At 47.4% G+C, this 27874-nt stretch overlaps 1 protein-coding gene across 1 annotated transcript in view; it reads right to left on the bottom strand.

Moving 5' to 3' along the window:
* LOC146869901 (lymphocyte antigen 75-like) overlaps nucleotides 1–27445 on the bottom strand; it is a 116794-nt gene extending 89349 nt beyond the window's left edge. Inside the window, exons 1-3 of the mRNA XM_085640739.1 lie at nucleotides 27353–27445; nucleotides 9865–10001; nucleotides 7759–7791 (exon numbers count right to left, since the gene is read on the bottom strand). Coding sequence (XP_085496865.1) covers nucleotides 7759–7791; nucleotides 9865–10001; nucleotides 27353–27363 — 181 coding nt within the window. The 5' untranslated portion in view covers nucleotides 27364–27445. The remainder of the gene's footprint in view (nucleotides 1–7758; nucleotides 7792–9864; nucleotides 10002–27352) is intronic.
* Nucleotides 27446–27874: the final 429 nt, after the last annotated feature.

Below are 27874 nucleotides of genomic sequence, written 5' to 3'. Positions count from 1 at the left end.
TAAAAGAGGCAGAGTAGATAGCCTGCTACTCAGGACTGCAGTTATCATTAGTGCAGCAGGTATAGTTGCATTGGGGTCAAAGAGTGTGAGGGGCTCACAACACCCTAATTATGGGGAGCAGTTTGTTTGGGATATCTGTTTCTGTTTGATGCATTTGCTGTTTTATAAGTCTCATATTTAGTGCGGTTCATAAGCTATAGAAAAAGTATTCCTGAAATCATCTCATAAGCCCTGCTCCCTGCACGCAGCCATGTCCCTTCTGCTCCCCCAATCCTTGCCATAACGTTTTGAAGGGGGGGCCCGACCTCTAAACATTTTGCTTAGGGGGGGCTCAGAGTAAAAAAGTTTGAAGACCTCTGCTCTAGAGGGTCTGAATGAAGTTGAACCCCATGGTATGGTGCAGCTCTATTTATTCGTTGTGCAAACCCTACATTATCATCTAGGGGGGATGGTCTGGAGGGATATAAATCTGTCTCAGGCACATCTGGGACATTGTAATTGTCCCAAGACTCATGAGGTGGGGTACTGTGGGTGTTATCATCAGTATCTGTATGATGTGGGTCTATGTCCTCATCCTCACCCCCTACATCCTCATCATCCTCTTGTGGTGCAGGTGAAAGAGGAGGCACTGGATAGTGAGCTGGAGAGTATAATGTTTGGGGGTTGTGGAGGTGGAGAGAAAGGCCTCATAGGTGAGGTTGATGAGTCTTTTTTCTTGGAGGGTATCTCAGGTAGTTCTGAGTAGTCCAATTTTCTCTTAGCCGGTATGGAGGTGACTTGGCCGGTAATAGGGTCAATATGGAGTGTTCTTTGCTTAGGATCCGGTGGATCTGGATTGAAAAGTTCTTTGGATCCGTTGTCTTTTTTCGGCGCCGAGGACTTCGGCTCTGAGTGGTGTTTTGGCCTGTCTTCCTTAGCTTTAGGAGGGGTTTTTGTCTCCTTCTGCTTAGGTGGACTTTTCAACTCTGAAGATTTAGGCTGTTTTTTCGGCTCCGAGGACTTGGATTGAATTTGCTTCAGTGCCAAAGAGTCTGGTACCTTGGGTTTCTCTTTAGGTGCCGAAGATTCTGGCGTCGACGGGATCTTGGGTTTATGATTCGGTGCCGAAGATGGTTTTTCGGCACCGTGGCTCGATCCTGAGCTGCCTGAAGGCTTTGGAGCCGGGGCTTCTGAAGTCTTGTCTTGGTGTCGACCCAGACCCGAAGGGGAAGGTGTTACCGGAGCCTTTTGTTTCTTGGGGGCAGGGGTGTCGACGTCAGTACTCGCGCTCCATTGACCTGGAGTAATTGTCTGGTCTTCTGAGTCCGATTCGTCGGCTTCGGAGACGCTGGCCTGTTCATCTCCTGTCTCTGGTTTCTGATCGTCGGTGCCTGCCTTGAAGATGTCTCCCGGCATGAGACTGTTGATCTGGACATTTTGTGACGTCGAGCATGGCGATCACGTATAGTCTTCTTGGACCTGAAAGCCACAGGGCTGACAGTGTTGATTCTCGCAGACCTCGCGGAGATCTGTGTGTGGGAATTTAGCTCCACACTTGCATTTTTTAAACGGAGTCCTTTCCATATGTTGGTTGATGGCGCCGATCGGCCCAACGGCCCACGTCGACGACCGTAGTTGAAATTTCTTTGGAACCAAATACGCTTCGAGCGAGATCGCGATCGAAACAATACCGTCGAGCGGTGAGAGTTTTGCGCGTCAAAGGGGAATCAAAACTACGTCGACCCAGAGCGCAGCAAATTACATCCGAACCCGATGAGGAAAAAAACAATCTAAGGATGGAGTCGATGCCCATGCGCACTACTAACCAAAGGAGGAGTCACCTATCTCGTGACAACAAAGACTTCTACAATAACAAAGTGCAAACATCCGAGCCCAAGACCAGATGACGATCTATGCAAAAGTATGCGATCTACAGCTCATATGACTTGAACATTGTGTTCAGCTCACAGTAGCTCACCTTGGGGGTGGCACCAGCCTGGAAGTGGCAAGCCTTCCTCACTAGCCAATTCCCCCCTCCCCACCCCGTCCAGCTGCCAAGGGGACTCTGGACAGGCGGGTGGCTTCCTGTCCTGTGAGGACATCCAGATTCACATTCCAAAACCGGCAGCTTCTTTGAAGCTTGCCGGCCCAAGGAGGCTAATCAGCAGGTCATCCTGTGAGAGGGGTGTTAAATCCTCTTCTCTGGCAGGTCTTTGTTCTGAGTCTCCTGAGAGCAAAGGCTCTCACCCTAGGAGGTCAGAACAGTGCCTCAGGTGGCAGGCTGGCAGAATCCAGTCAGCAAGCACACCAGAAGCTGGTAGGTTTTCAGGGGGTTCCTCCAAGGTATCCTCTGAGTGCATGTATTGATAAATCCAACACTGACATCAGTGTGGGTTTACTAATGAGATGTTGATACCAAACAGCCCTATTTTCAGTGAAGCTATCTTATAGTTTGGGAGCTCGTTTTCACCAGTGTCCAGCACATTTTAAAAAGGCTTCCCTGCTCACTCATACCCACAGTAATAGAACTGACCAGCACAGGTATGCCCTCACATGTAATATTAATATTAAGCACCCTGCCTTAGGGCTGTCAGGCCTGCTGTAAGGGCGACTTTCAAGTATTACATTGAGTGTTAGGGACATGGCACACAGGGATGTGTGACATGTTGTATTTTCACTTTTGTCTGCACCAAGACACGCAGCCTGCAATGGCAGTCTTGCATGTGCTTGGTGAGGGGTCCCTTAGGGGTGGGACAATTTGTGCTTCAGCTCTTAGGGACCCTCTTTAGTACCTCAGGCCCTAGGTACTAGGGTACCATTTACTAGGGACTTGGAGGGTGCTAAAGGTTTTGCCAATTGGGGAAACAATTGTACAGTTTTCGGAAAGAGCTCTGGCATTGGGGACCTGGTTATCAGGAACTCAGTGCACTTTCAGTCAATATCGCATCATGTACCAGGCCAAAAGTGGGAATAACTGTTCAAAAAGGGGCACTACATCAGGGTAGATGCATCACTGTTCTTGTTATCTGTCTTTGAATGGCCCATCTCCGTATCTGCTGTGCCAACTTTGATAGGGGGAATTACTTTGTTCCCCCTTGATTGTTGAGGTAAAACATTGTTCTTTTACTGTCTGTTTGCATTTGTATTTCTTTCTTTCACAATTGCCTTTAAGGCTATGAACACAGTTTTTAACTCAAGGAGGTTTATATGTTGGACTGATTCTTGTGAGTTCCATTTTTCTCTGACATTGAGTTTCCCCATGTGAGCTCTCCATCCGATATTTGAGGCGTCCATGGTAATGGTCAGTGTTGGAGCTGTAGTCATAAAGAGTCTTCCTTCGGTTACATTTGTCTAGTTCCACTAACTCATTTCCTCCTGTATTTTTTGCATGACAACCACTGGATCCTCCCAGCCGCTTGTCGCTTGTGACCATTTGCTCTGTCTCCATTCTTGGATCCGTCTCATGTGAAGCCTTGCATGGGGTATTAGTGGTATGCATGAAGACATCTTTCCTAATAATTTCCCCACAGTCCACACTGTCAGACTGATCCTTCTGGTACCAGAAAGCTTCTTGCGTTTTGGTTTGTATTTTTTTCTTGCATGGAAAAGCATTCCTCTGAACTGTGTTTATTTTCGCTCTCAAAAAGAGTTTCTGTTCTTCTGGCTTGGGTGAAGACTTCATAGTTAAAATGTATATGGCTTCCCCTGCTAACAAATGTATCTCCTAAGGCAGGGACAAATCACTAAATTGTACTAGAGAATCTTAGGCAACTATATATTCCTACAATATTACTCATCTTAGTATCATCGGGGCATCAATAGCAATGACCGAGGATCCAAGAATTTTCAAATTAAATACATTTATTTTGCAAAAAATAGTATCTATATTCATTTTCATGTGCAATATATCATTAGCTTAAATATCTAAAAAGTATCACCAATATCATATTTCATAGTCATTGCAACCATACATGCATTCATACCCTCTCATCCTTCTACACAGTACAGCTAATCAGACCTTTCCATATTTATCGTGAATGTATTGTGAATCCCAGTTTGTGCAGTATCGTCATCACTGGTCTTATGTATTCTTTGCACTTCGGCGGTTTGTTTGCTCTTACCATCCAGTCGTCTAAGTACGGGTAAACAGGTATTCCCTTTCTTCTCAGATGCGCAGCTACAGTCGCTAGACACTTTGTGAATACTATTGGAGCCGACTTTATGCCGAAGGGTACTACTTTGAATTGATAATGTGTCTTGATTATCACAAACTGTAAGAATGTCTTGTGATCTGGGTTTATTGGAATGTGAAGATAGGCATCCTTTAGCTCTATGTTTGCCATGAAATCACCCTATTGGGAGTTGAGGAATGACTTCTTGTAGCATTGTCATTTTGAATTTTTGTGTTCTTCTAAACTTGTTTAAGAAACCGAGCTATAGTATTGGTCGCAGTGTCTTGTGTAGTTTTAGAGCAAGTAAGTATGTTTAACAGACTCCTTGATTTTTCTCCTTGGAAAGTACTTTTTCTGCTGCTTGTTTTTGTAGCAGTTCCTTCACTCCTGTTGGAGACATATTATCTCTTCCTTTGTGTGTGTTTTTTCTTTTGGATATCATGTTGGTGGCTGTTTCTCCAACTCTATGCAGTATCCATGTTGGCTTATATTGAAAGCCTACTTGTCTTATGTCACTTTCCTCCACTCATGGGGGGTGTTTTCTATTCATCCTCCCACTGGTGTTGTGTGTGGGTGGAAGGCTAATTTTGGTAAATCATTTTGTTGTTGCCGCCCCTCCTGATTGCAGGGTCTTCCTCTTTTTGGACCATGAAAGGAGTGTCTTTGTGCTGTTTGGAATTGCCACTGATGTGATGTTGACTGTGGCTGGCCCATGCATTTAAAGCTTTGGTGAGGCGTCCTGGTTTGAAACCCTCCTCTTCCGGCAGGTCTTCAAGTCAGGACAATTTCCCTTCTTGGTTGGCTCCTAAACTACAGGGCCCTCATTGACTTGGCCGTATCGTTGTCATTTTTAATTTGTTGCAGGGTGTCATTTGCTACTTTGCCAAACAAATGCTCACAATTGAAAGGGCTGTTAACTATGTTGGCCTGCACTTTGTTTTTGAAGCCTGAAATCCGTAGTCATGCATGGCGTCTTAATGTTGTCCTTGTCACCAACAGTCTTGCAGTCGTATCTGCAGCGTCTAATGCTGACTTTAGGCATGTGTTGGCAATGCCTTTTCCCTCTTCAGCTAGGGCTTTTATCTTTTCTGATATTCTTCAAGTAGGTGTTTCATTAACTCTGCCAGTTTTGATGGAAATATCTATTTAGCTATGCATTTGAGTTTGCGATTCTCCACTGAGTAGCAGCTCCTCTTTCAAATTTTTCTTCCCATCATTTCTGTCCTCTTGCTTTCTCTATCTGAAGGAGGTGGCAGGAATATTTGCTCTCTTCATGGCTGTGGATACGATAATTGAGTATGCCACCACATTGCCCTGGATGTATGCTGGGTCTTTAGAGGAGTGCTTGTATTTTTCTCTCAGTTGATCCATGATGCTTGGGAGCATTGGGAGGAACTAGGTTTTGTTTTGTGACAGTATCAGTGTCTAAAGTAAGAAACAGGTCTGAGCCTTTTCTTTATCAAGTTGTGCTCCATACCGCTCAGCTGCTTTTTTGACCAGTTGATTGTACAGTCACATCATCTGGAGGCAATGGCATCGAAGGATAGGTATCAATGGTTTCTTCGGAGGTTTCTGCCTTGAGATCCTGCCACTGGTCTTCGATGCCTTCTGATCCATCAGTGTCCTGGTATAGACTCTAAGCTTCTGTCTCTTCTTTTTAATAAGAGTTCCTGTTCCTCCGGAGGCTCAGGTGTTGGGGGGGGGGGTTCTAATTCCCCAGAATCCTTTTCCTCTCTCTTTCCTTCTACCAAAGGTTTCAATGGAATCCTAAAAGCCTGTAAAGAGGCACTATATTCCTTTTTCTTTTGTAAGATAGTTGCCATCTCACCTTTAGAGTCTCCTATTCTTGCACTCAACTTCGAGGGCACATTCCTCGGCATTGAGGGTAGATGTTGTTCTATTTTTCTATGTCGATGTCCAAAAATCTACTGTTCTTGAACAGCTACTGTCTTCTTCTCTTTATCTCTGAATCGATCGTCTTTTGATATTGAATTTTTTTCTGCAGTTTTTCCACCTGCGGTATCTTTTGTATGGGACCTGAGGGGATATTTGTGCCTTGTCTTTGGCTCGTCGGCAAGATTTTCATTGCCGAGACACACTTATGTTTTTGGGAGTCCGTTTTCGACTCAACCAGCATTATCTTTTTGGAGTTACCTGTTCGTGCTGTTGACAACTCCCAATCTTTGAGGGAGAAAGCTTCCTTTTGCCCCTGCATAGCGTAGTGTGCATGTCTTGGTTTGTCTCCAGCCTTCAGTGTCTTTGCCTTAAACTCTGGGCAGGCTTTGCAGGATTCCAAATCGTGGTCCATTGTCATGCAAAGATTGCAGACTTGATTGCTGCCCCTTTGAGCAACCTTATGGTAGCCCTGTGGGCAAAAGTGAAACTGTGTCTTCTCAATTTCATGACTAGCAGGGATCCTCCTGTCTGCGCATTCTCCCTCGAGGCAAGAAAAAAAAACCTCTTACTTTGAGTTTTGCTTGAAGTTTTAAGAAATTCACTTCCTTTGATATGCTGAAGTTTTTCTTTAATTTCCTTCAAAGGAAAAATCCCTTTGCTTCTTCTTATTCCTCGAGCAGATTGGAGATCTTCTGATGCTTTCCAGACCCGATGGCGAAAAAAAGTATCTGAAGATTGAGACCAAGAGTAAGACTTCCACGGAGGGCTTCTGATGTCAGAGGAGGATAGAACAAACACCAAACAGTGGGGACTACTGGGGACAGCAACAAAAAAAGGAGAAAACAGAAAAAGGAATACTACATATAATAAATTCCGGACCCAACCACTAAATGGCGGAATAATGCGCAGAATGTGAATCCAGAAAAGATACATGCTACAAAACCATTTATAATGCTTAGCAATGGCACGTACTGCAGTAATAAGCACTGAATAAACACAAGCATTCTTATCAAGTAACAATGATGTTTACAGTTCCACCAAGTGAACCGGATTTCTGCATGATAATCCTTATGAATAATTATTATTGACTTACATTTCAATCCAAGTCAGTGAGAACTAGGAATTCAAATTTCCAATATGGGGAGTAAAATTCCCATCAACGTTCTTTACAATGAGAACTGTAATGCAACTCACTGGGTATTCCGAAATCTTACTGGAAATTTAGAACGTTGCTTTTGATTCATCAGCAATTTATATTTTATATTTAACTGAGATTTATAGAGCACAAATCTGGTGAAGAGGCATCAGAGGTCATTACAACGTATAATAAAATCAAACAGCTCGCACAAAGCGAGGCAAGGAGTCAATTAAATTAGCAGAAAGTAAAATGTATACAACATACACAACAGATAAAATACACATAATATATAGCTATTTAACCATGATTGTATTGTTGCAACCTAAACACAAGAGAAGGGAATATATTATATTGAAGTATCCTATGTTTTTAAAAAGTGGACCTAGTAAAGATTTTGCAGATCAAGAATCCATCATGTTTTAGAAACCTTTCTGAAAGAAGACCACAAGCATTAGAATTCAAATTCGGAGTTTAAGGAATCTCAGTTATGTAACCATTAGAAAAAAATGCTATACTATGTGAAAGAGAGAGCTAAGCTATGAGAGAGAAAGAGTAAACCATGAGTGTGCCTACCTTGGGTGACCTCTGGCTCCTTCACATCGGACCCTTCAAAACAAAAAGAGCGAGCATCAGCTTTGAAATAAAGGGGCAACATTTTTCTCAAAGAATGATAGGCTTAATCCTCAGTCAGATAGGTTACTCAGAGGACTTGAAATGACACTAAGCGCATCTGAACATTACAGCAAGAGAGGAATCTGTTGCCCGTTCAATGGGTAAAAAGGAGTAAAAAAAAAAGGGTGAAGAGGGAAGAGAAAAGAAAGGAATGTTTGGCAGCAAGGACCTCAAGCAAGGATGAAGAGAAAGGTCTGAGCTTGGGGTGTGTTGAAAGGCGACACAGAACGAATGATCCAATGTCTTGATGGATGAAGGAAAGAAAATTAGTGGAGACAGAGCAAAAAATGAGAGGGAAATGAGGACTAGGAAATCTGGAGTAAGGAGAAGCAATCAACACTAATAGTTATTGTGAGGAAATAGGGTGTATTATATGGTGTGTTAGGGCGACCTCACCATGTGATACACTTATCAACCCCTTTAGGACCAGTGGAGACTAGCTATTTACGGTCACTCAATTAACAAACCGGCAGCGTTATTTGCTGTCTCTCAATGTATAAATCAGTAGCAAATCTGTGCCTGATAGTTAAACAGGATCCTTATTTTATATGTGCTAGACGTGAAGAACTGTTATTTGCGGTCACTTGATTAACAAAACGGCAACCTTGTTCGCGGTCTCTCAAATTATAAACCAGTAGGGAATCTGTAAGTCAGTATCCGGGCGACTTTTTCACCAGCAGCACACATCACAGTCGTCCGTAAATAGCTGGTCTCCAGGTCTAGCATATATAAATCCTCAAAGCTGGATGTATCCAACCGCCAGTTGAACTATACTGCAGTTGTTAATATTAATAAGATTTCCATTAAATCAAAAGGGTCTTTTTAAACAACGTTTTCTACGTCCTGAAGATGGTCTAAAGAACAAAGCCAATATTAGACCGAAACGTCGATTTGACACCTATTTTCTGCTCAAATGAAAGAGAGGCAATAGTTGCTTTATATATACTCAATAGATTGCCTTAAACAGAATTTTCAAAAAGGTGTTCACAAATGTGACTGTGAAGGATTTTTTATAGTTTATGTAAACATCACTTCTGGTTACATTGTGTTGTTGTTTATGTACCCTATACGAATGAATTCTTGATTAATACTAAATTTTGTTTGAATATACACACCTGTGTTTCTTCTTTTCTCTCTTTCGTTTCATGTTGTTTGAGGATTGACTCAGACAATTTAATGTCATTTCTTTTAATTGACTATTTGATTTATTCTAATGTAAGCTACTTGAACAAGAACTTACCCAAAACTACCTTGAACAATTGAATTGTTTCTTGAAATAAATCCATTGTAGGTGTACCTACCTGCGTGTTATGATAGGGGCGCACTTTGCCTTTTTGTGCCAAGGCACGCTTTCCAACAGGGACGCTGTGTGCAAACAGGGAAAGTGTGTTCTACTATGTGGAATGCGCTGCCCTCAGGGCAGCCGCAAACTAATGCTGCACTGGGGGCAGTGTTTTCAAGTGAAATACAGAGGCTTCAAAGCCGCGCTGTGGTTCACAGTGCAGGCGGCAACTCGCCTGCACTTTCAAGAAGGATTTGCGAATCCCATGCATGCAGGTGAGTGAGTGACTGTCTGCCTGCAAGAGGATGTCTGAGGGGTCCCTGGGACTGCCTTTGATCCCTCGAGAGGGATGCTCCCCCTTTTTGTGACGACTTTCAGTGCGCCTCCTGACAGCTTCTTTGTCTTTGTGCCCATGTCCACAATACAGTGCCGAAGCAGAGGCAAAGAGATTCCCTCATTTGCCCGTGACCCCATGCAAATGAGGTAGCACCCTCTTGAGATAGTGCTGGGGCTACATGTGAGCCAGTGCTATCTGTATTACTGAAGGGGACGCACAAGCGCCTGTGGCCCATTCTTTCAAACCATAGGACCCTTAGATCGACTAAAGCGGGTGCATATGCCCTTTGAGTCCCTGGGCACTTTCTGTAATACGGCCCCAGGAGCCTCCAGATGCCAGACTACACCTAAAACTCCCTACCCCCTCCCACTATATATGCAAAAATTACCTTTAGGCATCTTGCAGATCCAGTCCACCTGGGCATCACAGTGCATGGCCACCCAGTGCAGTTTTACCCGCTCCAGAATCACTGCACCGGATGTCGTCGTCGCCATGGCTACTGCTGTCAAAGTTATGGTAGGAGTACTGGAGGAAAAGAGAAATTGCTAGTGTGGTTGGGATCAGAAACACCACATTTAATTTCAGAATATTGTATTCATTTTATTCAAGAACCAACATAACAAGGTGAGCTGTCAGTCATATTCGTACATTCTCATATAACAAATGGGAGTAATACTACAGAAAAAGAAACCAAATTGTTACAATCGGCATTTCACATTGTCCCTTGCATGGTGAAAATACACTAAAGGTACGGAGTAATGATAGTATGGCAGGCGACTAGGGTTTAGGCCCTTAGTATAAACGCACTAGAGGGAAGGAAAGGAAAAAATAAAATATAACAATAAGAAAGTAACAACAATAGCAGAGAGTGGCCTGAAGAGTTAGACCTCAATCCACACAAAGCTACATTGTTGAGCAAAGAACATAGGTGGAAGGAAGGAAGGAAGGAAATAAATGGGTGTCGCTAGACAAAGGTGTAATGAGAAGTGCTCTTGATGAATACTTGTTGAAGTATTTATCTAGTTTGTTCTGTATGTGGCTGAGGGTACTGTTGAGCCATGACATGTTCAGCTCCTCTTATGTATCTAAACCACTGCCATCATGCATTAGCAGAGGATTTCTCCAGATCCAGATTCCCATTGGCTAGAATAGTTTTATGTGCAAGGGGTAACAAAAGGTCAAGTAACAAGAGTTCACTCCTCCCTAAACCAGTTGATTCCATGCATAGAGAAGGCCCTAGAACTGTGTAGGTAAAGTATTTATGTGGTATGAAGTTTAAAATATTGTGTATAAAGGAATATATTTTGTACCAAATTTCCAAATTAGGGGGCATTCAAAAACAGATGTGCAAGGTTGCCAGGGCTTGATTTAGAACTCCAACAATATTTATCTGATAAAAGTCCTAATTTTCAGAGTTTTTTAGGGGTCCAGAAGGATTCGATTCCAGCGTTGGATTAATTTATACATGCTTCCAAACGGCACCTTAGAAGTGCCCCCGGAAAACCTACCAGCCCGTGTGTTGGCTGACTGATTTATGCTAGCTTGCCACCAGAGACTAGTGTTTGACCCTCAAGGGTGTGAGCCTTTGATCTCAGGAGGTCAGAAAAAGCTGGTTCGGGAACAGGGTGACAACACACTCTCCCACAGGATGAATTACTGATTAGCATTCCAAGGCAGAGGAGTTTCAAAGAAGCCCACGCCTTTGAAATGAGAGTCTGGCTCCCCTCTCAGGAGAAGTAGCAGACCCCTTTTGTCCAGAGCTCTTTGGCACCTGGACAGATGTGAACATTAGCAAGCCAGGTAGGCATGCCACCCCCCCGGCTAGTATCACCCGTAAGGTTCCAGGTGCACCAAAAAAACAGATCCTGCCGTCCCAAAACATGAAGACTGACGTGAAGAGTCGCAAGAACAGAAGACCCAGCTGCTAACTTGGCGCAAACCCAGTCGACCTACATGCTGACTTCGGCAATTGCTCCAAAAGATGACTTATCCTGTAGCTGCGGAGTCTCCAAAATCTGGGAGACCTGCCAGCACTTCACCAAGGAACCAATAACTCCCGTGGGACACTGGAACTATCCATTGTATTCTGCAGACTGCCAAAGAACTGCAAAGACTCTGGAACAACCACATTTCGATGACGCCAAGCACTACTGCACCCGAGCCCCCCAGTCCATGTTGAAGTGGGGTGGTGTCAGCGTGGTCCCCAAGCCCTCAAGCTACAGATTCCTCTGTGAATTTGTCACTCGTGAACTTTCAGACACATCCTGCAGTCTCTTTGTGCAGGCCCCCTAAACCGCGAGTGTTGCCGGACGAAGAAACTGAAGGAAGCTGGCTCTGTATATACTAAACTAAAATGAGGTATAGTGTGCACAGAGTCCAGTGGAACCCCAAAGGTAGGCAGAGGTAAAAGTAGATAGCACCTTACTCTCTATTTGTGGTAGTGTGGGTGAGCAGTAAGGCTTTATCAGAGGGTAGTGTTACACATTTGTTGTGAACACACTCAATCAGCAAATGATGTCACACACAAAGACTGAACTCAGACCAATTTGATTTGTATAAAAATATTATTTAGTTGTATTTATTTCCTAAAACCAAGCAAGCCTGGCACAGGTAAGTGTATTTCATAATGTTGAAGGCAGGTTGAACAATACAAGCAAGATGAATGAAAATTACTTTGTTACAGGTTTGTAAATGCTTTCGATACAGTGGAAATTACTGTTGGATTACTTTGAATTACTTTGCAGATTACTTTCTGGATTACTTTTTCTGCTCAGTATGATACACCTAGATATCACACTGGGACATTTCCTAGAGAAAAGGTAAGTAAGCAATTTGTAGTTATTTGCAGTTTTTCAAAGTTCCATACAAAACCAACTCAACACCTAAACTTTTTCAAGGAAAAACAGTCAATGTATTACTATGGAGAGAAATTAAGTAATCGGTTAACAGGTAAGTACTTTGTTGTGGGAGTTGGTATTCTGGGGTTAGAACGAGGGTTCCCCCGGGGTCCAGGATGCACTCTCAAAACACCCTCAGCGGCACTAGGGCAGCCGGGTGCAGAGTGCTGAAGCCCGATGTTATCCAATGGGAGATAGAGGGCCTCCGGTTGCTCACAAGCAGGCCACAAGGTTGTGGGAGCAAAGCTCCTGGGGTTTAGCTCAGGGCAAAGGGGGATGCGTTTTAGCACACAAGGTGCAGCGGTGCAGCGGGTGCAGGGTGCTGTTTTGGCGTTGGGTGCCCTGTTTTCAACAGGAAATCTCGTTTTTGGTTTTTAGCTGCAGGCTCGGTCTAGGAAGACTTCTGGCAGGCATCAACAACTGGGCTGGTAATATGAAGGGCTTGGGGACGTAGGTGCACCTTGGGGTCTTTTCTCCAGGGCGCAGGGCGGCTGGATGCAGGGGTGTCTTTTGAGGTTGGATTTCACCTTACCGGGCCACTCACAGTTGGGGGCCTCTGTGCAGAGGCTGCAGGTGACGTTGGGAGTCCTGGAGGGGTCGGCCCATGGTGGACTCGAACTCTAGAGTGCCGGGGGACCTCGCTGGGACTGGTGGGCCACCCGAACTCAGGCCATAGGCGACAGGTGCAGTGGTGGTTCCAGGCATCAGGTTTCTTTGTCCTCAGCAGGCTCCGAGTCTTGCTTTGGAGATTCTTTTGAACAGAGCTGCTGTTCACAGGAGATCCGGTCTTTGTTGAAAGTAGTCAGTCCTCCCAGGGGTTCTGGAGGTCGCTGGCTGCAGGACAGTGCAACTTTTGGCACAAGATCTCTGGAATCTGAAGATGGGCTGGTAGGGCTGGGGCCAAGTCAGTTCTTCTCTGCTGGGTGTCTTCTTTCTTCCTCCTTTGTAGATTGTGGGTATCTGCCTTCTTGGTTCAGGGCTGCCCCCTAAATACTGTATTTAGGGGGAGTTTTAGGGGTCGACAGAGAATATGGTTGAGGAGCTCAACCTCACCCCTTATCTCCACTTAGAATTTAGGGAGTTAAGGTCTCTATGTAAACTTAAAAACATAACCATGGGTCCCATCCCTCCAAACAGCTGTTGGCAGGGTTTGCTAAGGACCATCCCTCTGAGAATGGTGAAGACCTCTCAGAAGGGGAAGAGGATGGAAGGGATGAGGATAACTTCCACCCCCCCTTACTTCCTAGGGAGAACAGGGCCCTGGTGCCCCTGACTCCAAGAATAAAACTCACAGCACCTAGATCCAACACAGGTGGGTCAGGTGCTTCCGAGACCATTGAGGACAGCATAATGAAGAGACTAACCTTTTAGTGAGGTTGGCCAAAAGATTATACCTAGAGACCCGACTCTAGCACCCATCAATGGTGGCAGCAACTTAATAAATAGGGTCACAGAGCAATCTTATGATCCCAAAATCCCCAAAGGGATTGCCCCTAAATTTGAGGATGGTGATGATATCACCAAGTGGTTCACAGCACTTGAGAGGGCTTGTGAAGCCAGAAAAGTAAAGAAAACTCACTGGGGCGTACTCCTTTGGGAACTGTTCTCTGGCAACTGCAGAGACAGACTTCTGACCCTTAGTCCTATGAACTAATGAAGGGCACCCTGATTGAGGGATTTGGACTCACTACTGAGAAGTATAGAATTAGATTCAGGGGGGCTCAGAAAACTCCGAGTCAGACCTGGGTGAAATTTGTAGACTACTCAATGAAAACACTAGGTGACTGGTTGACTGGAAGTGAAGTGCAAGATTATGATGGTCTTTATAATTAGTTTATGAAAGAACACATATTAAGTAATTGCATTGATGAAACGTTGCATCAGTATCTGGTAGACCTGGGTCCAATTTCTCCCCAAGAACTGGGAAAGAAGGTGGACCACTGGGCCAAGACAAGGGTGACCAGGACGTCCACTGGGGGTGACCAAAAGAAAGGGGTTACAATACCTCCCCATAGGAAAGACAGAGCATCTTAAAGATGAAAGTAAGGAGTCCCAGGTAGCTCCCCAAAAACCTGTCCTGGAGGGTGGGCCCAAAGACACCTTACAAACTAAAACTGGGTACTAAGGTAAGAGTTGGAATCCCAACAAGGTATGGTGTCACAACTGTCAAAGGACAGGACACCACACCAAGGACCCTAGCTGTCCTAAAATCCAAGCCCCTAGTGTAGCTCCAGGGGTCGCAAGTGTAGCTTTGGAGGGTGGTTGCTCAGATGAGGAAGTCCTCCTAGCCTTCAACTGGAAAATGGGCCCAAAAGGTGAGTTGTGATTCCAGAGGGTTGTAGACACTTCCACCACCTACTGGTGAATGGAATCCGAGCCACTGCCCTGAGAGATACCTGTGTATCTCAAACCAGTATGCCCCAGGGGAAAGAAAAAGTGTAAGGGCTATCCTAGGGGAGGTCCCTGTTAGGCCTGTGGCTGTAGTGCCTCTAGAAATAGCTGGTTCCCTCAGTTGGAGAAAGGTGGTAGTCAATAAAGACCTCTCCCTTGTTTATCTCCTTATGAATGACTAGCATGGGTTGGTCTGAGCAAAAGAGATGTAATGGTCCAGTGCCTGACCTCATCCAAGGAACCTAGGGGGCTGAACCTGCAGTTAGTGCAGATAAGCCCCAAAAGAAAAATAAGAGTGTAGGAAAGGTGGACAACTGTTAGCCATAGTTCCAGTGGGCCTGGGAGATTCTATCCCATTAAGGGAGAAATCCAAAATTGGCACTGGTGAAGTCCTCCCTAGCCAACAAAAAGACCTGGGGCGGAGCTTGGCTCGCATCGAAGATGGCAGCTTGAGCCTTGGGCTCCAGCACGCAGCATAATTATCCTGCATTGATCCTGCCCTTAACTGCTAGTAAACGCAGTTTGATTACAGAATTGAGCGCTGGACTGAACGCGCTTCCCAGAGCTGTGACGCCAGACCCGGAGGACCCCGCAGGCGCTGAGGAGTGGCTGACGGAGATGCGCGTGGCGCTGGGCCGCTGATCCCCGGCCGTCGAGTTGTCTGGGGCGGGCCTGCGTCGCTGTGCGTGCGGCCCGGGATCGGGCGGAGCCGCGGCCTGTTGCGCCGACCCTTACGACTGTGTCCCTGAATCGAACGGCGTAGCAGGTACGGCGCTGGGAGGACGATGGGAGCTCCTCCCTGATTATCGGCCCGGCAGGAGTGGCGCTGGGGAGTGCGGTGCCCCCCCCCCCTGACTTTGTGCACCCCCCCCCCCCCCACGACTTTGTGCACATCTAGGCCTGGAAGGGCCGAAAGAGGAGGCGGCGCTGTCGCGGGTGGCACGGGTGCCGACAGGGCCTGTGCAGACAGTCTGGGAGCTGCAAAGTGAAGTCCGTGAGGCTGTGCGGGGAGCGCTGTGGCCCTGCACGACGGGCACTCTGCGGGCGCAAGCAGTCAGGCACCCCGTGGGTCCGCATCTGGAGCGGCTTCACGGCGAGGATAGGCGGTGGAAATTGCAGCAGAGATCTGTGGGCCGCGGTTGCCCTGTGATGCGGTGGTGTCTGGTCGGCGGAGGCTCATTCGGGTCGCAACAGTGGTGATGGCCTGGTGACAACACCTGGCCCGTTGAGGAGGTGCTGGCGGCAGGTGACTGTACGGAGCAGGGACGAAGGGGGCCTGCGGCGAAACCTGAAGCTCGATCACGTGCAGCGTTGAGTGAGTTGGACAGCCGCAGGGAGCGCGGACCTACGGGTTGAGACGGGTATTGACATGGCGTTAAAAGTGGTGACATCTCCCCCTGGCTAAGCGCTACTCCCCCCGTAAGTGAGCGGTGAGACGCAGAGGTGGCACTGCTACGCTAGCAGTTATAAAGTGTCCCATCACAGGGATGCCAGGTGGTGATGCTATATAAGGGGAGAGCCACTGACGGCGCTGTACCCACACTTGGTGTCCCCCGTGATTTGAGGCGATAGGGGATTACTCCGGAGGACGCATACTCCGTAACCGTGCACCCCAGGTGGCATCTCAGAGTATAATCCAGTTCGAGGGGAGCGGCGCCACTCGGAGGCGGCTGCAGCAATGGGCAAGTCAGACAAGTCCCAATCGAAGTTGACATTTGAGCAAAAACGCCCTCAAACTCATGTTCCGACTGAAGAGGCTGCTAGCGAGCCGCGACCCCGCCGGCAGAAGAGCAGGATATTCGCGGGTTACTGCTATCTATGGAGAGAGGTTTGCAGAATGGAATCAACTCCCTGGGCGCAAAGATTGATGCACTCTCCTATAGAATGGATCGTATGGGGGAGCGAATTGACAAGCATGCGGAGAGACTTGATCAGTCGGACCAACGTATTGCCGAGGTCGAAGAAGCTCAATCTTCGTTGGACGCAGGCCACAAGCAGCTCGGGCGACTAATGCAGGTGCTACAGGATAAAACAGAGGATCTTGAGGCACGTACTCGTCGCTGTAACTTGCGCATTACAGGCCTACCGGAGACGACATCAACAGGACGCATGGAGTGCTTTGTGGAGACGCTGTTGGTCGAGCTGCTTGGCCGGGAGGTGTTCTCAGGGATGTTTGTGGTGGAAAGGGCACATAGAACACTGGGTCCCAGGCCTCCTCCGGGTGCGCCTCCGTGGCCGATCATAGCAAAACTACTGAACTACCGCGACAGGGATGCGGCTCTGCATGCGGCGCGGGAGAAAAAAACACTAGTATATGAGGGGTCGACCATCTCGCTCTATCCCGATTTCACAGTTTGCTCCAGCTAAAAAACAGTTGCGAGAAATGGGGCTGGATTACGCGATGCTGTATCCGGCTAAGCTTCGTGTTAATAGACAAGGGAAATCACACATCTTCCTGGATCCAAAGGCACTGCAAAAGGTGCTGAAGGTGTTGACTCGAAGATTCCTCGGGAGCGGATCGATGCCAAAAGGGGTCCACCTCTCGACAGCCCCAACCCTGGTGCTATTAAAGCACAGGTGAGTGGGATGGTCAAGCGGGGGAAGGAAAGGATGGGAACAGCAGGGAGGGAGATCTGAAAGGAAAAAACACTCAACACATTAGCTCTGCCAGAACACTGCGGGGTTAACTCAGTCTGTGGAGGGTATTGAACCTGTCGCACCTGTAAATCAATAAAGCTCGTGTTCTCCAGGTGTATTCATCCTGGGCTTCACACAAGCAACACTAGTTCTGCGCGCTATTTTTGGCTTCTAAGGATAAAGGGAAGGCATCATAAAAACACGCACCTTTCCACAGTAATCATGCGATATAACACACCACCACACACACGTAACCATACACACCAGAATTGTAGTCGTGCTTCACTTCACAGGGGAAGAGCAGAATGCCGCCTCTTAAACCCCCTGTTAATACACAAATGAAAAGGAATTAAAATGCCTCTTTTAATTCCATGAAACGTAGTACATGTTCAGAACTGTATTCCACAAAACATAGGGTCCTAAGCACCTAGTCGTTCTAGTCTTGAGCTGTACCTCAGACAGGAGTACCTAGGAAGACATAGTTCAACATTCACAAGTATGATGCGTCACTTATTTTCAGAACAAGCGTGGACTCAGCGTCCGCCTCAATGATAGCTGAATGTCAAGGCAAGGTTCGGTATGGTGTAACTTGACTTTTGTCAGAACAAGCGTGGACTCAGCGTCCACCACAATGTTAGCTGAACTGCAAGGCTCGGTTCGTAGTGGTGCAAGTGCACCCTTACCCTACACGGGTTGAAGGCTTGACTCGAATTTGTCGGAGCCTCGGAATCCTCGGCTGCGTCTCAGAATAACCAGCAGCGAGTGGAACGCTGCGTGGTGATTTAACCTGAAGCAATTTCCGGGTTAACCACGTGAGCGGCGTCAGTAGCGGAGGCGCCGGGAATCATGGGGGATGTCGTTTTGGGTTCTGTGGCGCCCGTCCACTTCCGTGTTTTCTGATTCCGTAGTTCCTTTGTTGCGCCCCCACCATCCGAGCGACCATTCCCACAGGGCTTGCGCCTTCAACGTTTCTTGAATGCCTTCACCGCTGCGAGGTATGTTCTTGGGGCTCTTTGGTTCGTGCCGGGGGAGGAGCGTGACAGAAGGACTGGAATTAAGAACAGAGGCATAGTCCGGAGAAACAGCGGCAGAGTGAGGAGACGGAGAGCGTGCTGGAGCTTCAAGACTGATATGGGCGGACTGGCAAGCATTGGTTGTAATTATTTTGTATTTGGGAGGCCACTGAGAGGGGGGTTGTTTGAAGGGAACCGGGTGGGCAAGGTGCATGGAGCTGCGTTGGGGAGGGGGGGGAGAGCTTGCTGAAATAAGGTCACAATGCATGAACGACAGACTGCCAAATATTAGGGGGTGGGAGCGCGCATACGTGCCCGGTCCCCAGCTGCCAATTCAACATGGGGAGGGGGGGTGTGCGCTGGTTTGGCGCGCTGCTTTGGGCTGCGGGCGGCACAGTGAGGTATACAGCGATGGGATTCAGATAGTGTGGTGGGGCAGAGATAGGTTTGCTGCGCTTGGAGGTCAGGCCTCAGTACACAGTGACAAACCGTCATATACTGAGGACTGAGCGACCTCCGCCCGCGAGTGCGTTCCACCATACCTAGGGGTCAAGTTGTTTAGGGTAGGGAGGTGGGTGGTGTGAGTAGTCCCACGATGGGATGAGGCAAGGCCGAGTTGTGGGTGGTCTGCTGTGGGAGGGGGGGGAGGGGAGTGGGTTCAAGTTGTTTTCTTTTAAGAGGTTTGACTGTCAGTATGCTATGATGTGTATTATTTGTTGTATCTGGCACGTACGGCACGCAGAGGTAGACGATATGTGCTACGGACGGGACAGTAATGGCTAGTAAAGCTGCCACAAGCGGATCGCTCGATTCTATCAGAGCGGTGACCTGGAATGTTAGGGGCCTAAACGACCACCGGAAGCTGCGCAAGGTGTTGCACTACCTCAATCAACATGATATTGATATAGCCTTCCTACAGGAAACGCACCTCCCCAATCATAGTCAGATGCTGCGCACCAGAGGGTTGCTGGGAAATACGCATGCTGCTGGTTTTACAACTTACGCCAGGGGGGTGCCAACTTGGTTCAACCCTAGGTCGGGTTGCAGAGCGCATTTGTTCTCAACGGATGTAGGGGGCAGGTTTGTGTTCTCGCGATACCAGGGTAAGGGACTGGACTTATTATTGGTTAATATTTACGGCCCTAACTATGACTGCCCTGAGTTTTACGCAGAGCTAGCCAACAGGGTCAGGGACTGTGGCATTGCGCACATGCTATGTGGAGGGGATTTCAACATGGTCATGAATCCACGTCTTGATAGATCGGGAGGCCCGATCAGATCGCAGACAGCAGCAGCTAAGACAATCAGAAGGGAGATGCTCTGTATGGCCCTTTCGGATGTGTGCTTCACGCACTACTCTGCTTATCATAACCTTCATACCCGTATAGATTATTGGCTTGTATCGCCGACACTACTCAGGTCCGTACGTGTCAGGTGCTGCCGCGTACCCTATCGGATCATTCCCCTATATTGCTCACCTTGGCTACACCCAGAAAAACTATACCACCATTTACGTGGCGGTTCCCCCCATACTCACTTCTGGACCCCCTTTTCAAAGAAGAAATGGCCGAGGTGATTACAACGTTCTTTGATGCCAATATTGGCTCAGTGGATAGTTTTCAAACGGTGTGGGAAACATTTAAGGTTTATATTAGAGGGGTGTCAATGGCTAAGCATTCCGGGGTGCTGCGTTCTTTCCGGCAGAGGCTGTCTACATTGGAACGCAAGCTGGGGGAATTAGAGGCTAGGCAGCAGTCGGACGCGTCGGAAGACATTGCAGAAGAGCTAAAGGCTCTACTGGCAGAATATCATGAGGCTGCGGATGCGGAACTGCAACATTTAGGGAAGTATGCCACTGCCAGGGTTTATAGGGAAGGTGAGAGGCCTGGATCAGTACTAGCCAATATACTAAAAGCCCGCAGAGGCAAAGCAGTGATTACCAAAGTTAGATCGGACGCAGGGGCAATGCTGACGGAGGAAGCAGATATAGCCGCACGCTTCAAGTCATACTATGCTAATATGTATGCCTCCCGACAGACGGATATGGAAGAAAGCATACGTGACTACTTGGATCATATTCAGCTACCCTTTCTCTCCAATGAGCACAGGGAGTTTTTAGCTCTACCCATAGAGAAAAATGAAATCCTGGAGGCGTTGGCGGGTATGCAGGCGAATAGCGCCCCGGGAGCGGACGGTCTTACGGTGGCTTTTTACCGCTCCTTTATAGACCTACTGCACCCGCATATATCGACACTGTTTGATGATTTGTGTGTTACAGGCCATATGCCACAGTCTATGCGAGAAGCCATTTTGGTTGCTATCCCCAAACCAGGTAAGGCTTTGGAAGAGTGCAGTTCATATCGGCCGCTGTCCCTGCTAAATGTCGATACTAAATTGTTCGCGAAGGTTTTGGCCACGCGCCTCGCGCTGCTTACCTTGGAGCTGGTGGCTCCGGAGCAGGCTGGATTTGTGCCTGGCAGGAATCTCACGTATAATTTGAGGATGGTGTTTGGCGTTTTGCAGCATGTTAGGCGGGATTCACGGGCCCTTGCGGTATTCTTAGATATGGAGAAAGCCTTTGACTCGGTAGAATGGCCCTACATGCGACAGGTTCTGACTAAAATGGGTCTGGGTCCTGTCTTTTTACAAATGATTGGGGTGCTATATCAGGGACCCACAGCGAGGATCCGACTGGGAGACTTGGTCACGGACGCTATACCGATCTCGAGGGGGACGCGCCAGGGCTGCCCCCTTTCTCCCATATTATATGCTCTTATAGCAGAACCGTTAGCATGCGCTCTCCGCGAATATCACAGCCTAAGAGGAGTGTGCTTTCCATCATATCGGATCGTGGTCTCCGCATATGCAGACGACACTCTGCTCTACGTTAGGGACCCTGAGAACAACTTGGCACCGGTACTGCGTGAGGTCGTGCATTTTGGGGCAATTTCTGGGCTAAAAGTAAACTGGACTAAGTCCATTGCTTTCCCGCTGACAACGTCCACCATGCCGTTTGAAATGGAGTACCCGCTTCAATGGTCGGATGACTCGGTCAGATACCTTGGGATACAACTACATAGGGATTCAGAGGTAGTATTCACTGAGAACTATGGGAGAGCCATTGATAAACTAGAGGATGATGTGGAGACCTGGATCGGGCTCCCCCTGTCACTGATGGGCCGGATATCCATTATAAAGATAGTGGTGCTTCCCAGATTTTTATTTTTGTTTGCCAATATTCCGATGGTACTGCCGTGTGCCTGCTTTGCTAGGCTAACCAGATCTCTGTTGCGACTGGCGTGGGCGGGGAAGCAGGCTTGTGTTAGTTGGAGCGTCTTGACGCTGCCCTACCATATGGGAGGCCTAGGGGCGCCTGATATGGAGCTATACTACAGGATAGCACAGGGAGCTCAGGTGCATAGTTGGGTGCATGGCGAGGATTCAGTCCCATATCTAAAGCTAGAGAGACTGTTTGCGGCGCCCCTCCCGCTTCCGGCGGTCATTTTTGAGCCGGCTGACCGTAGAACAGGATTCTTAGATTCATTAAACTCAACTCGACATGCATGGAATTGTATACTGCAGCAAACGGCGGGGGCACTACTATATTCTCCGGCAATGCCCCTTGACTGGGCGGTCTGGTTGACCCCTTGCAGGGAGCGCGGGGTGGTGCAGTCCCTTCGCGGGTTGGGTATACACCTGTTGGGGGACCTCTTCATGGATGGCATCGCTAAAACATGGGAAGAGGTGGAGTCGACAGTGGAGACCTATACTCAGTTACAGCGCTTTCAATTCCACAGGGTCAGGGGCGCTTGGCGACAACACCTAGGGGATGATATGGTTGAGCCCCCTGAGATTCCGGAATTATCGTATCTCATTAAGCATAAGAGCCCCCGTAGGATGATGTCTAAGCTATATGGCATAGCTATGTCACAGAGATCCCAGAAATATATCAAGGCTAGATTAGCCTGGCAGAGGGACTTGGACTCAGTAATTGACAACGCCATGTGGTCATATGCTGTGCTGGTACACGACGCATATCCTTGCATGGCAAGCATAGACTGATTCATTTTAAATTTGTAAACAGAGTCTGTTATACTCCGGAAAGGCTACATAGGTATGGCCTACGTGAGGGGTCGGCTTGTGAGAGGTGCGCACACCCCGCTGCAGATTTCATCCATTTAGCGTGGGACTGCCCTGGGGTGGGCAAATTCTGGGAGGCTGTATTTCGGCAGCTAGGAGAGATAGCGGAATTAGATCTTACCCCGGACCCGGCAGTGGCATTGCTTGGACACTCGAGGAGGCTGCCAAGGGCAGCACGTAGGCTCGTAGACATGGGTATGGTAGCATTGTGTTGGATGCGAGGTCCCTTGCCCACAATAGCACAGTGGACACGGGACGTACTTTACTGCTGCACGCAGTCAGAGGTGTTCAGCTAACTGCTCCCTCCGCGAAGTCGACCAAAGAACTTCTGGGGATTGTATGCTGACTATCTCAGGAGCGGTGGGGCAGGCGCGAGGCTCAGGACTGGGGAGGATGGCGAAACGGCCTCGGAGCCGGTCGCCCCCGATACAAGCTGAAGAGTGGTATTAGACGGATGATGGAGCTGTGAGAATGGGTGAGCAGGGGGGTACTTGCATTCCAGGGTGTCGTAGACGGGCGGGAGGACACAAAGGGTCACTTGCTGCTGTTCGCCGGTCTGGGATAGATGTCAGGTATGGCAGGCTCTTCTGAGAGGAGAAGCCATGTTTAGGCATTTAGCACGAGGAGAAACCTCTGTGGGCAGCTGAAAGTATACCTCAACAGTTGTGGGTAGGGGGTGGGGAGGGTGTTGGATCTTTAGTTTTGTGATGTTTCAAGCAGAAAACTCTGTGCCCCTGATGGGGGAAAGACTATAAGAAATGACATAGAGGACTGCAATACTTGATAGATATATCAAATCGCCACTTTTGAACACGGTGATGCCCAGCCTCCGGGATGTGGGATAAGCTATGATGTGAAGTGATTGTCAGTGACGAAGCAGCCGGCCTCAGGGTTGTAGGCGAGCAGCTGTGTATGCCAACATGAACGTTCAGTCAAAAAAAAAAATAATAATAAAAAAAAAAGACCTGACTTGTCAGGCAACTGTCCAGCCTGAGTTGGTGGTCCTCAGCTGACAGAACAGAGGGCAGAAGTAGGGTGTTCACTACAAAGTGTGGTGGCCCCCTACCCTAAAACAGCAAACAGGCCACCAGAACCCAAAGAAGCCTGTAAGGTAGCCACTTCATCTACCAGTGAAGAGCTAAAGGTGTGGCTCTGGGCACTGTCAGTAGCCTTTGCTGTGTGTAAGCCTTCATGGCAGCACTGCCCGTGGCATTGGTCTGAGTTCAGGTTTTGAGTGTGTGACATCATTTGCTGCCTGAGTGTGTACAACAAATGCTTAACACTACCCTCTGATGAAGCCTTACTGCTTACCCAAACTACCAGAAATAGAGATTAAAGTGCTATCTACTTTTACCTCTGCCCACCTTTGGGGTTCCACTGGACTCTGAACACACTATACCTCATTTTGGTATAGTATATAGAGAGCCAGCTTCCTACAAAAGGTCACATGGTCATTCAATTGGAGAATGGGCAGATGCAGGAATGTGCCCCTTTTTGACATGGTCACCCCCACATGTTGCTTACAGGTGCTGATGTTCTTGAGTGGATGTACTATGGAGCCTGCTAACCAGGTCCCAGGGTCAGTGCTCTTTCCCAAAAACTGCAAACATGTTCAATTGTACACCAATTAGCAAAGACTTTAGCACCCCTGTAAGTCCCTGGTAAATGGCACCCCTGGTATCCAGGGCATGGGTACTAAAGGGACCCACACACAAATTGCATGCAGACTGTCATTGCAGGATGTGAGGAAATGGTGCAAAACTTTCCGAAAACACAAAATGGCACACTCCCTCTGTGCCATACCAAAGTACACTGCATGCACTATATGCAAGTCACCCCTACAGCAGGCCTTAAAGCAGAGGTAGGGTACATTATATTACATGTGAGGGCAGATCTGCATGAGCAGATAGGCCTCTGTGATGTCTAGTTCTATTGTTAGACATTGCAAGTGATCAGGAAGCCATCCTAGATATATGTACTGGGCACTAGTCATTACGAGTTACCCAGCTTCATAATGGATTTACTGAAAATAGTGGCGTTTGGTATCAAATACCTCGCCTTAACAAATCCATACTGATGTCAGTATCAGATTTATTCTGACATGCACCCAGAGGGCACCTTAGGGGAGCCCCCTGAATCCTACTTGTCTCTTAGTGTGCTGGCTGACTGGTATCGTCCAGCCTGCCCCCACTGATGGGTTTCTGATACCCTGCAGGTGACCCCTGAATCATACTTGTCTCTTAGTGTGCTGGCTGAATGGTATCGTCCAGCCTGCCCGCACGGACGTGTTTCTGATACCCTGAAGGTGAGAGCCCATGCTCTCTGCGGTCAGAAACAATGCCTTTCCAGAGGAAGGTGATCAGACCTCCTCCAACAGGATGACTAGCAAATTTAGCATATCAAGTCCAGAGACTTCAAAGACTCTGCTGCTTTTGATATGCGCCCCCTGCTTTCCCACAAACCTGGAAATGCCACACTCTGCCCTGGGGCACATTTGACACCAGAGCAGGCGGAAAAATTAGATAGTCAGATGGCATGTTCACTTACATGCTAGTCACACTCCTAAGGTGGGCTACCTGAAGTAAACAAAGAAAGAAGGGTTTCACCATCGTGGATTGGGTGAAACTAGGAACTCTGTGTCAGGAATATGCCCACTCCTCGCAGGAAGTGATCATATAGGGGGTGTAGTCTCCCTGACGCCAGGAACTGAGATTATTCTACTGGGAACCAAAGAAGGACTAAGAGCCTACATCGTAAGAACTGTGGACCAGCTCTGAAATTGGCGCAAAACCCTGCCTGGCTGCTTCCGTCCCAAGAACTGCAAGGACCGAACTCGTCCAAAAGCTGAGCATCCTCCTAAAGCCTTGGAGGACATTCCAGTGCTTCAAAAACAAGCCAGCATCTTCCTTGGAGTGGAGGAGTCATTTCCCTGCAGCTGCAGGCAAAGACCGCACCTGTTTGGTACACTATCCTGCTGACCACCGGGTCCAGAGGGAGCAGCATCCCAGAAGAGGGTCTTTGTAACTCCAAGTCAGGCCTGTTTACCAGAGCCTCAGAGCACCAATACTCTGAGTACTGGACCAATTGCGGCAACCAAGGCTTAATGAGTGTCTAGTCCTGACACCACCACCACCACAAAGACTGACCTACCAACGAGAGACATCAGAACTGATGAGGCCTATGCCGTCCTTTCTTCCCCCTCCAGGTTGACCGAAGAACCGTGAGAGCCTTAAACTCAAGTGGCCAGACAAACAGCCCAGGTTCACGACAATCGACACTAACCCCTTGCTCCAGAATACCTCACGACCACAACCCCACTTTGTGGCCCCACTTGCAGCCTTTCTTTTTCAAGTACCCTTCCAATTACTTAAACTGTAGTGCTCGATGTCTACCAACTTGAGCAACACCTCTGCACCCGGGCACACCAGACCAGGTAAAACCAAACTGCTGGTGGTTTCTTGGGCTTTGGCCCCTAAGCACCTTAAGTCTCAAAAGGCAACCTCAAGAAACTACTGCAAATATATGTATGCAGTGCATGTTTCTCCCATAGGATAACATTACCGCGTTCGAGGTTCGTACCTCAAAGCTGTCATTTCTGCATTTTACTGTTATTTTGTAAAAACGATAACTCGAAAAGGACTTACCTGATCCAGATGATCTTGGTATCTAAAATTATATAAAAATGTGTTATTTTTCTAAATTGGTCTCAGATTTATTTTTGTGTGTGTCTTTTATTGACACTGTGTGCATAACAAAGCTTAATATTCTCCTCTAATAAGCCTAAACTGCTCAACCACACTACCACAAATAGAGCACTTGGGAATATTAAAGTAAGCTCCTGTAAACCAATAAGGGTCGCCTAGACTCTTTGCATGTGTAGCCCTCCATTGGTACACTACATAAATAGCCAGCTTCCTACAGGTGATGACTGCCAGAGATTTTGGGACTTCAAAGAAGCACATAAAGCCAACAATGTAAAAGGCCATTGCGACTGCAGGGAAGGAAACAAATTACTTACCTGAAACAGGTGGTTTGTAGCTTGTAGTGCTGTAGATTCACATGCTGTGCACAGTCCTGCAATCCTAATGTTGGGTCAGGGACATAAGTTGTTTTTCTTTGAAGAAGGGCTTTCGGTTTCGAGGTTACTCATAATACCTCCCCAGAAATCCGCATCGCATGACGACACATTCTCTTTCAGATTGTTTTTTTCTTGCTATTGTGTTTGTGATTTGGAGCATACATGGCACAATCTGTACAATGCAGGATATTCAGGAATGAGTAAGACTACATTAATCTGTGCACACTCAATATAGGGAATGAGCAATAGTCTACAGATGCTGAAACTTCCACCAATTTTGGAATTATATATGATCAAAAGGTATGGGAATGAGAGGGGGGGGGTGTGTGTGTGTGTGTGTGTGTGTGTGTGTGTGTGTGTGTGTGTGTGTGTGTTTTCTACTGAAATGTATGAGACCAGAGACATAAACGCAACTACTATAGAATATATTACGTAAAGAATGTGGAAATTAGTATGACTATATCTAGGTGTGTAGAAGTTCTCAATGACAAAGATGGGGAAACAAATGAAATTCACAGGTCAGTGATTTGAGATCTAAGGAGAACCAACTGAAGTATAAGCAAAAAAAGGCGTAAGGCAGGAGTAACACTTGGGTATCTGGAATGAAGCACTTCTAATATATTCAGATAGTAACAGTGTAAATGAAGGAAGCTCCATTTATTGTGTCAGTTGAGGAAACTGAGCAACGCCATGTCAAATGCATGGTGTGAAGCTACTCACTCCCAATCCATCGCTCCAGGTCCAACCACTCTCGCTGCTGGGGTCCCGTCTGTTCAACCCAATCCAAAACCAGTGTCGGTCACGTGTGTCAGACTCAGGCTCTCTAAACAAAGACAAACCACAAGGAGATTAAAGAGGTTTAACACTTGTTCACAGTAATCACTCCCCACATCTAGATTTTTGGGTGAAAAGGCAAAACAACTGCTGTCATACTAACATGCATTATAACCAAACCTAAAGTGCAGGTTACGGAGGGGTAAAATGGGGACGATGTAAAGCTCTAAAACAGTGTGGAGTGGCTAACCAGAAGACCTGTTGTGGAAGGCTCAAAGATTAACAAAAGGAATTTCTCCTTCAGAAATACCTCCTTCAAGCAAAAGTGACATGACTAACAGCACTGGCAAAGCCAATCGGTCTCACATTTATAAACTATTGGTTTTCCCAATGCTTGCTTGTAAAACATTGCTTTAAAAAAAGCAAAAGATAGAAACATATTTGAAAATAATGCAGTACAAGTAAATA

The sequence above is a fragment of the Triturus cristatus genome, chromosome 1_1 (genome assembly GCF_964204655.1).
Source record: "Triturus cristatus chromosome 1_1, aTriCri1.1, whole genome shotgun sequence".
Taxonomy (NCBI): Eukaryota; Metazoa; Chordata; class Amphibia; order Caudata; family Salamandridae; genus Triturus; species Triturus cristatus.
Note: the sequence above shows the minus strand (reverse complement) of the source record. Positions and strands in the feature narration are given on the sequence as shown.